This window comes from Chenopodium album, chromosome 8 (genome assembly GCF_948465745.1).
Source record: "Chenopodium album chromosome 8, dcCheAlbu1.1, whole genome shotgun sequence".
Classification (NCBI taxonomy): Eukaryota; Viridiplantae; Streptophyta; class Magnoliopsida; order Caryophyllales; family Amaranthaceae; genus Chenopodium; species Chenopodium album.
Genome location: NC_137841.1, coordinates 52,462,537 through 52,473,947, shown reverse-complemented (window position 1 = coordinate 52,473,947; position 11,411 = coordinate 52,462,537). Strand labels below are relative to the sequence as shown.

The window sequence follows — 11,411 nt, the reverse complement described above, 5'->3', positions numbered from 1 at the left end:
AATGAAAACAAGTTTTCCTTGACGATGTCCAGTAGCTATAGAACAAACAATAACAATTCTTCTGAAGTACTTGCATATGAGACGTGGCCATTACATAGGCCATCACCAAGATCAATTTTCCTAAGCAAGATTACTAGACTTTTACTTTGAGAATAAGTTCGTGTAGAGTCATACCAATTGGGGCAAGCTGGTTCAGGAATTCAGTTGGGAAAATTGCACAGTTATCATCTAGGTTAATGTCAAAACTTTTATAAACGACTGCTTCGCCTGGAAATTTGTGAATTAGAAAATTGTTGATGGAGTCTACTGCATCATTTAATGATTTGAGGATGGCCCTTTGTGTGAAAATATCCAATGAAAAGGCTGAATGTTGCAATTTAGGAAATGAAGTAGTAGTTAGATAATGGATAGGTTCCTCGAATTGTTGATAATCACTTAAAATGTGTGGAGGAACTTACACAAAAGCATTTTCAAAGGATTGGAGTTCACTAGTGCCCAGAATTAGCAGAAATGATGCATATGGGAGATCTGCTTTAGCTCTAATGTTTTCAGTAAGGTGTAGCTTTTGTAACGAAGGCCAAATATGTGAATTAACCAGGCTTGTTGCAACAGCTTCTCTTTTCCAGTCTTGGGGGGAACAACTGGTAAAACCTTCTTGAAATCTTCTCCAAAGACTATAACTTTACCAACAAATAGCTGATCTGGATCAGAAAGATCCCGTAGTAAGAGTTTAACATATTCAATGTTTTCCATCCGTTCCATTGAAGCTTCATCTTTGATAATTAGTGTTGTTTCTTTAATCAAAGCACCTAAGCTGCCTTTCTTAGGGACATCAAAAGCAAGAGATGCTTCTGAATTAAGAGGGATTTTAAACCGCGAGTGTGCCGTCCTGCCAAAAGGTATATTTTCTATGCCTGATGTTGCCGTTGGAAGCACAATCTTCCCTGCCAAGCGCACTTCTGCATATAGAGCATTGTACAAAAAAGTGTTCCAGTTCCTTCAGGGCCATCAACAAAGAAACAACCAGGCTTCTCTGCTTGAACATGAGAAATAATTTTGTTAAAGGCAATTTTCTGAGCTGAATTGAGTTTTCCCCTGCAATCAATTGATTCTTGGGTAATAGGTGCATCTAAAGCATCAATAATGTCCTTTGTTTTGTGTAATTCTGCTGGTACCTCTTTTTGTAGATGTTCAAGCTGAAAATGAGCGAATGATTTGCCTATAGACTCTAAATGTCGCTTAATTGACTGTATTGTTAGCAACCTAACTTGGTTTACATTTTGTGGAATGGTATGCCTGTAATCATAAGATAAATCATTATAGAAGTGCTGCCACAATGTATCTGGATTGCTAGGAGTACAGAAAACCAACACAACTACAAATAACCGACGTAAGGCTGATGGCATATGAATCTCTGCAGCTTCAGCCAAGCATGAATAAACTACATTGTCTTCCTCAAAGATTCCTTTTTTGATAGCTGCTTCATGAAAAGTGGCATATAGCACTCCATTCACAATCCTGATGTCAAAAAATGATTTAGGACTACGTACGTTACTAAAAAGCAGTTGCAAAAAAAAGCGTTCCCCTTCTACTGGTGTAACACATGCCAGCCGACCAATCACAGGTTTCTTATTTCGTCTTTGAAACCATGCCTTTGCACTAGCATCCCATCTGTTATGTTTAATGAATTTGCTGTAGAGATATCCTATACCTTGAGGTGAGGATGCATTTGCTTTGAAGAATTGTGTTTGTTGAGTTCTGGATCTTTGTTCATTTAACACTACGGAATCTAGCTGCTTATGATTCCTTAGTTGAAGTGTTAGCATGTTTTCCAAGTGCACTACAAGGTGCTGCACAGGAGGGGGCAACTCAAATAAGTCAAAGCCAAATGTCCTCCAAGATGCCTTACACGGTGAAACCCATCGGCCAGACTAAAACCTTTCAATTTCATCTATGGACTGATTTTCTTCACCAACATTATTAAAAGAGACTCTGTCATGCCCTTTGTAAACATACTTGTATAAGTATTTTACAGCTTGAATAGATGAGCAGACTTCTACATTTAGATGACAATCAAACAATGCATACTGATATGGGTTGTATGGAATAACCCAACGGTTATCAAGGTTTGAACCTCGAATTCGGACACTTTCTCCTTTATCTCGTCTTCTGTACAGTGGATATCCATCATCATGGTTTGTTGTTTCTTGTAAGAACTGTTTAGGGTAGCCATATTTACATGACAAAGAGTTGTTATTTTTTGTAACCGTACATGCACATTAAGGATTTGCTTCTCCACAAGGGTCATGCATCATATGACGAACTATAATTTTCCGTAGGTCTGGGGAGCTGTAGGGTGGTAGCTCAGCGAATACAAAGCGATTAAAATCTGAAGATGTTTTGAATTTGTAATCAGGCTTTAGAATAATGAGGAAATGTGCATGAGGAAGATCTATTTTTTGGAATTTGATGACATACATCATAGCAGCCACTTTCCCAAAGATATGTTTCTTCATGATTTTTTTATTATGACAGCTTAACTTTGATTGAAATATACGAGCAACAATATCTAGTCGGTTTTGAGCTTCTTCTCCAAGAGCTAACTCTGCCTTAATCTCTGGCCTGTTTGCATTACAGGTGATTATGAGAAACAAATCAGGCTTGCCAAAGCGCTAAACTAAAGCCATGGCATTCAAGTATTGCCGTTTCATGTCTCGTGGGCCGCCGATAAAAGTTGGTGGTTAAACAACCCGGCGGCCTACATTTATGGGATTCGTTTCATTGCTCTCAATAGAATAAAAAATCCCTGTTATAAATCAGCTCTGATTTTTTGTTGGTTGTGGCGGAAGTAGTCAAGGCAAGTATTCTCAATTTTCACATACATGTCAACTATGTACTGCTGAAAACACCGGCCTGCACGCAGAAGCATGTTGTTTGGGCGGCATTGTAGTTTGTAAGCATAGTACTCATGGGGAGAAATATGTCGTGCCAAAGTACCGCTTGCATCTGCTAAGCCTGCAATAAAAGCAATTATGATTTATGTTAATGGAAGCATGTAATGAATAACGATACTTTCTAATCAAACTCAAGATAGATGCTAGCAAGCAATGGTTAGCTCAGAAACTTACGGCTAGCTTCCTATGCAAGGACATCTTCCTCAGTATGCATTGTCGAAGACATAATAAGGTCTGTTTGCTGCTGTCCCGCACCGTTTTTTTTTTTGTCAAACCCTGACCCCAACAACAATCACCATGTGGGAATAACATCGGAAACTGGAAAGGATCATAGCAACCATAATTAGACTCGCTTGACAAAGTACTGTCAGGCCAAATTGCAGCTACTTCATCTGTTGTGGGAGCATTATAAACTGCTTGGTCTATACACTACTTTCATTGATAGTAATTTGTGTATCTTCTTGAATTTCAAGTTCTTTAAATGATTTGAACAAGCGAGCATAAGGATTTTGAGTAGTTACCTCCATAAGAATGTCTATAATATCTTGTTTGACTTCTTTAAAGCATTTTGTTCTAGAACTTGATTCAAAATGGCCATCATAAAAATAAAGTTGTCAATATTTAGGACCTTCTTCACTAGGGATTAAATAAGGCAAGTTATGGTAAATTTGTCCATGCAATTTGAAAAAATATATTCCTTTATGTATGTTGCCATCATATTTGCCACCTAATGATCTAAATGCAAATAGGTTGTTATATAATCGAATATATTGTCCAAAGTGTAATGCATCTTCCTCATATAAATGTTAAAAGTCTATATAGTGCAGGGGGATATTCATTAGTGGCTAGTTGAATAGATCCATTTCCACAACGAAATGGAGTGATTCATGCTCAATTTTTTTTGCATTGCAGTGTGGAAATATGAGAGGTGATTTTAATTTCAAAGGTGTGGTAGGCAATATTAAGCCAACCAAAGAAGCTGAAGTTTTTGTTATTAAACAAGGGATACAAGCCTATTCTATTAGTATGTTATATTGCAAAAAACAAGGATAATAAAATTTGTAAAGAAAAACTTAGTGGTCTTTTTAACTATAGCCTGTTTGACCACCGTTTTTGAGAAGCTGTTGTAGTGTAAACACCCAAATGTGTCTCCCCAAAACCAAACCCAGTGATGAATACCTTTCACGTCATTTGATTATCGAATGAGATGAAAGTGTGGAAAGTCTAGTGATGAGGATGCTTTTATTAAAATATTTCTCTTTCGGTTTTAAAAAAATATTTCTTTTCTTACCTTATTTATGAAAAATAGAAAGTCCAATTTAGCTCGGTCCATGATAATGGTCCAATAATAGTGTAGTTGGTTTGGGCGCGAAAAGAGCTTTCCAATGATATATTATAAGCCCAATTCCGATGAATTATGAGGAAGTTATGGATTAAATTAAATTAGGCCCAATGATCTAGAGGAGGGCCTATTAGTTATTATTCGTAAAGTGATTAGGATTGATTTTGGTCTTCTAGGAACATCTAGAAGGTTCCTTTTAATTCTAATGAGGTTAGGATTGATAATTATATTTTAAAGATCTTTTATTTAAAATAAAATATATTAAATCTGATTTCAAAAACTGCTTGGACGCATAATGACCTGCAACTGGTTTGTAAGGTAATTACGCGTGGAAAAGCGCGTTGAGTTTTGGACCTGCGCTACACATCAAATTAGTTGCCGAGCGTTGACCTTCGTCGCTTGGTGTTGGCCTTCGTTGTATGGCGACGAGCTTGTCGTCTGGCGCTGACTCCTGTCGTTTGTAATAGGAAATATTTTATTCCGAATATGATTTTCTTCGATCTCGTGCTATATTTACTATAAATAGGGGTTGTATTCTCCCTTTTTTAAAATCATCAACACCTAGAATTCTATAATTCTCTCTTTCTCTAAAAGCTAGAAGCTTTCTCTCTCTTTCTCTCTCTCTCTTCTGTTTCTAAACCTTCCCTCTCTCAAAATTCCTCATACATTAGCTCTAGTAATACCTAGCCAAGTTCGAAGTTGCCTTTGCCATAGACGTTAAAGGTTTCATATTTCTGAGGGTTTGGTCCCAAATCTCTATTTCAATTATTTAATTTAGTTTGTTTGATTTTATACTTTTCCTTGAAGTTACTAACGCGTGTATTTGGTTATTAGAAAGAGGTGCGAGGAATCAAAATAAGTAATATAATTACTTATCTATTTTTTTATGTAGAAAGAATGCTTAGATTGTTGTTTTGATTCCTAGTATCATGTTAGGATGTTGTTATTGCTTTCTAGTATCATGTTTAGGATGCCTTTTATGCTTTCTAATATCATGTTGGGGCTAAAGCTTTGATCTTTGATGTTTAGTGACATGCTAGGGTTTGTTATTAATCTTATAGTATCATGCCTAGGATCTTGCTATTGATGTTATGATTTATTTTGAACATGATTATTGTCATGATTTATGATTATAATTATAATTATTATAATTATTATGTTGCTTCATATATATTTATTGTTATATCTCGATCACACCTTTTATGCATGTTTAAATGGAATTTGTACTTGTAATCACGCTTAATAACATAATTAATAATCTTGTTTAGGGTTAATTTGATTATAATTCAAATGATCGCCAATAATAGATTTATTTGTGCATTAATATTCAACCAACATAGCTAAACAGGTTTAGGTTAAATCTATTAATTGCATGTTAATCAGAAAGCGCACATAAATACGACAAATATAAAGTACAGGCTTATTTTTAGGGCAAGTTCAATATCTTTTTTATTGGATTTGTACCTTCATCCCCGAACTTCCAGTCATGGTTCCAGACCTATTGGAGTTAACGATCTCCTGGATCGTTAAGGGGTATAACCTTCACCCTGTGAACGGTTTACAAGTTCCTAAAACTTGTTGGCGACTTTTTTGCTCTAGCTTCCTTCCCTTTGGACGCCACCATGCTTAAGTGTATGATCATAGTGGGGCTCAAGTGTGGGATAGCTTGAAATATTCCCTACAGTTTTTTGGCGACTCCACTAGGGAGGATTTCTATTTTAATTCCTGAAATTTATAGGGGCAGTGATTTAGAATGAGTGGATGAGACTCGAAAAGTTCTAATTATTTCACGTGTGTAGTTTTGATTGACATTATTGGCATAAGCATAAAAAGGTTCTCGTTGGAAAGACCATCCGTAATGAGTAAAAAACAAAGGATTTTTACACGTAGGAATCTAGGGAAATATCTTTCACAACTAAAATCGAAATAACGCTACGATAAAATTGGAAAATTCAAGGATAGAAAGCTGTCGAGGCATGTAGGAATTAGTGCTGAGAAAACAGTGCTAGCGCCAAACCACGGCGTTGTCGTCTGGCGACAAGTTTGTCATCTGGCGATAGTGCCAGCGTTTGGCGACGATGTAATTTTCTTGCGCCAAATTCTTCCACTACCGAGCCAAAAATCTACCTTGTTGTTTCGACTAGTTTTCTAGTACTGTTTGCTCGGTTTTACTTCCTGATTGACTTTTTTCCTTTTTTCTGAAACCCATATGTGTTCTACATGTGGACATAACCCTCTAGGAATTCATGCTCCATCTACCCAATCGAACGCTCTTGGCAACGAAGGGTACATTCGAGATTGTTGAATTCACCAAACCATGGAAGCGGGTTTAAATCGCGGGGTCCCATTCACACGCGCCAAACCTTCCAAAGGTAAGGCTTTCGCGCGATGCATCCAGAATCATAACCATGGACCCTCTTTTACTAACCCATATCCTGAACTTTAGAGAACTAGAGCCATGGTTAGGTTACAAAATCATTGCATCATATCGTAACCATATGACTACTTGTGCATTATTTGTTGGACATATTTTATGTGTTTTCCCCCAACCATTTGTTTAACTTGTGTACGAGTTAAATAAATAAAATAATGACTAAAGGACTTTGCTAATTTAATTAATTGATTAATTAATAAATGATTAAAGTCTAATAAATTGATCAAACTTGACTTAGTACGACTTTTAGGCTTGTCTCTTTATAGCAAAATACTGGAAACAGTCATAGGTCGATGTTCCATAACGGCGCAAAGATTGACTGTGGCGCCACACGCTATTGACCGGCACCAGGCGACAATCTCGTCGTCTGGCGTTGGCTGTCAGCGTCTAGCGACGGTACTATCGTCTGACGACAGCTTGTAGTTTTGCTTGAGTTTTCACGATGCGTCAGTCTAATCAATTGGCTAATACGGTCTAAGTAATTTAATTTACAACGCTTGGTCAAGAAATGAAGGGCGGCTAATCAAAGACAATACTTTCGTTCAGATACTCCTTTTTAACAAACCCATTACATAGAAAAGGAAAGCTTGATACGCGTAAATTGGAGGCAGTTACAAGCGTAGCAGTCTTCAAGCGGTATCCACTAGCTTGAGGAAGATCGTCAAACAAAATCGGTTACTACAGAGACGTGTGCTCAACGGTGCTAGATACGCGTTCTTAACTCTCTTATCTGTTTTAACTAATGCTAGTTTTCAGGAATCGACATTACAAGAATGATTTGGGATCGCAGAACGTTCGGAATCATTCTCCGTCCCTATCGTTACTTTGACTTTTGTTTTTGAAACATAAGTTTCTCCAAACTCAGACAAAGGGGGGGCTTCTGTAGACAACCAAATGTGTCTCCTCAAAAACCAAACCCAGTGATGAATACCTTTCATGTCATTTGATTATCGAATGAGGTGAAAGTGTAGAAATTCTAGTGGTGAGGATGTTTTTATTGAAATATTTCTCTTTCTGTTTTCAAAAAAATTTCTTTTCTTACCTTATTTATGAAAAATAGCCAGTCTAATTTAGCTTGGTCCATGATAACGGTCCAATAATAGTGTAGTTGGGTTGGGCTCGAAAGAGCTTTCCAATGATATATTATAAGCCCAATTCCGATGAATTAAATTAGGCCCAATGATTTTTAATGTGGCCCAATGATCTAGAGGAGGGCCTATTAATTATTATTCCTAAAGTGATTACGATTGATTTTAGTCTTCTAGGAATATCTAGAAGGGTCCTTTTAATTCTAATGAGGTTAGGATTGATAATTATATTTTAATGATGTTTTATATAGCATAAAATATATTAAATCTGATTTCGAAAACTACTTGGACGCATAATTACCTGCAACCGGTTTTTTAGGTAATTACGCGTGGAAAAGCGCGTTTACTTTTTGACCAGCGCGAGACGACATAGTCGTCACTAGGCGCTGACCTTGTCGCCTGGCGCTGGCCTTTGTCGTCTGGCGTTGGCGAAAGGAGGTATTTTATTCCGAATATGATTTTCTTCGATCCCGTGCCATTTTTCCTATGAATAGGGGTCGTATTCTTCATGTTTTCAAATCATCAACACCCAAAAATCTTTAATTCTCTCTGTCTCTAAAAGCCAGAAGATTTCTCTCTCTCTTATTTTTCTAAACCTTCCATCTCTCAAAATTCCTCATACATTAGCTCTAGAAACACCTAGCCAAGTTCGAAGTTGCCTTCGCCCTAGAGGTGAAAGGTTTGATTTTTCTGAGGGTTTGGTCCCAAATCCCTATTTCAATTATTTAATTTAGTTTATTTGATTTTATACTTTTCCTTGAAGTGACTAACGCGTGTATTTTGTTAGTAGAAAGAGGTACGAGGAGGCATCAAAGTAAGTAATTTAATTACTTATCTTTTATTTCGGTGTAGAAAGCATGCTTAGATTGTTATTTTGTTTCCTAGTAACATGTTAGGATGTTATTATTGCTTTCTAGTATCATGTTTAGGATGTCTATTATGCTTTTTAATATCATGTTAGTGCTAAAGCTTTGATCTTTGATGTTTAGTTACATGCTAGGGTTTGTTATTAATATTGTAAGTATCATGCCTAGGATTTTGCTATTGATATTATCCTTTATTTTTAACATGATTATTGTCATGATTTATGATTAAAATTGTTATTATTTTGCTTATTATGTTGCTTAATATATATTTATTATTATATCTTGATAAGTCTTGTATGCATGTTTAAAGGGAATTTTTACTTATAATCACGCTTAATATGATAATTAATAATCTTGTTTAGGGTTAATTTGATTATAATTCAAGTAATCGCCAATAATAGATTTATTTGTGCATTAATATACAACCAACATAGATAAACATGTTTACGATAAATCTATTGATTGCATGTTACTCAGAAAGCGCACATGAATACGAGAAGAATAAAGTAGAGGCCTATTTTTAGGACAAGTTCAGTCTCTTCTATGTTGGATTTGTACCTTCATCCCTGAAGTTCCAGTCATGGTTCTAGACCTATTGAAATAAAAATCTCTTGGGTCGTTAAGGGGTGTAACCTTCACCCTGTAAACGGTTTACAAGTTCCTACAAGTAGTTATTTCTGTGATATGCAAATTACATATTTAGGTTTAATGAAATTAGATATAAGTTGATAACTAAATAGGTGTAATGTAATCAAGTGTAATACAGTGATTAATTCAATAAGGCTCACATAATAAAGAAGAAGTTTTCTTTTAATGCTTCTATAAAAGTTATGGTTGGAAATGCAGCATTTATTAATGTACAATGCTTACACATTGTGTATTACCTACAATATATTAATCTTGTTTAATTCAACTTCATATTGTTCCATGTGCTTTTTTTAAATGTGAAGGTTTCATTATATCCTTTTCCATTTTTAGGCTTACAATTGATCATGGAAGGAAATAACATATTTTCTAACCAACTTTCTATGCCTCAAAAACATAACATGCAATCCGTGCTTCAGTATCTTCAAATTAGAGAAGCTAATGTACAGGGCCAATTACAGATGCAAGAGCATTTCATTTTGATGTGGGAAAGAGAATTGTGAAGATAGAAAAGGAGTAGGCTGTAGTGTCCATTGAAATTGTAGAAATGAAAAGCTATATTGAGGGGAAAAAACTAAGAAGAATAATGAAGAAATCCCTGATGATATTGTAGGCATGGCTGAGCAAGGTCAAACTAAAATCTGCAGAAATTAAATGGTTGATGTTGTTCAGATATCTGATGTTGCTAAAGATCGGGTGGCACTTAAGCACAATGAGGATGCTCAGAAGATTTAAATTGAAAAAAGGCAAAGGCGATGTGATCTCAGATAATAATTACTGGTTTTGGTGATAAGTAATTGTGCCTAAAATAGTTAGGTTAGCTAGCTAAGAGCAGGTCAAATAGTTAAATTTATTGTTTTACTAAATCTCTTAAACTTATGGAATGCAAATTTATTTTTCTGCAATTAGTTCACTATTTCAGTGACAATTATACATGGCCTTTAATCAGATTTCAAATGAGAAAAGAACTGAAAAGAACAAGTTCTGATAAAAGAAAGGCTTACTCTTTTTTTTTTTTTTTTTTTTTTTTGCCCTTAGCGTTTTCAATTCCTAGTTTCTTCAACTACCTTGTGCACTTGTTTCACCTATTTCTCTGTACGGCCAAAGAAAATGTAGCGCAAATACACTATGAGAAAAATTACATAAACATAGCAAGGCATGTGTTGCTGTGGTAAAGAAAAAATAAAAGCACCTCACTGAAACAGGTGCTTGTTCCATAGCTGCAATTGTTCGCTGATGCTTGCTAGACCTTGGATTCTAGAGAAGTTTGTTATAAAACATACACCGATCTGACGGAGTGCTACTATAGACACCCAAATGTGTCTCCCCAAAACCAAACCTGATGATGTATACCTTTTGCGTTATTTGATTATCAAACGAGGTGAAAGTGTGGAAATTCTAATGACGAGGATGTTTTTATTAAAATATTTCCCTTTCTTTTTTCTACAAATATTTCTTTTCTCACTCCTATTTATGAAAAATAGGAAGTCCAATTTGGTTTGGTCCATAATAAAGGTCCAATAATAGTGTAATTGGATTGGGCTCGAAAAGAGCTTTCCAATTATATATTATTGACCCAATTCAGATAACTTATGTGGAAGTTATGGATTAAATTAGATTAGGCCCAATGATTTTCAAATGTGGCCCGATGATCTAGAGGAGGGCCTATTAATTATTATTATAAAAGAATGTTTTATTTGGAATTAAAAATATTAAATCTGATTTTGAAAACTGCTCGGACGCTTAATTACCTGCAACTGGTGTTAAAGGTAATTCCGTGTGGAAAAGCGCGTTGACTTTTGGACCAACGCGAGATGACAGAGTCGTCGCCAGGCGCTAACTTTCATCGCTTTGCGTTGACCTCATCGCCTGGCGACGAGGTTTGTCGTCTGGTGCTGGCTCCTGTCGTTTGTGGCGGGGGGAGTTTTATTCATAATATGATTTTTTTTTATCCCGTGTTGTATTTCTTATAAATAGGGGTCATTTCTCCCAATTTTAAAAATCATCTACATCTACAATCAACACTAAGAATTTTCTTATTCTTTTTTTCTCTAAAATCTAGAAGCTTTCTCTCTCTTTTCT

At 35.8% G+C, this 11,411-nt stretch overlaps 1 protein-coding gene across 1 annotated transcript; it reads right to left on the bottom strand.

Moving 5' to 3' along the window:
• Positions 1 to 501: 501 nt before the first annotated feature.
• Positions 502 to 3,481, bottom strand: LOC145643036 (uncharacterized). The gene is made up of 6 exons (XM_081694200.1): positions 3,388 to 3,481; positions 2,883 to 3,015; positions 2,325 to 2,622; positions 1,939 to 2,216; positions 1,025 to 1,671; positions 502 to 959 (listed from the first exon to the last, which is right to left on the bottom strand). The coding sequence occupies exons 1-6, from the start codon at positions 3,479 to 3,481 to the stop codon at positions 502 to 504; spliced, it is 1,908 nt and encodes a 635-aa protein (XP_081550326.1).
• Between the last annotated feature and the right edge of the window lie 7,930 nt (positions 3,482 to 11,411).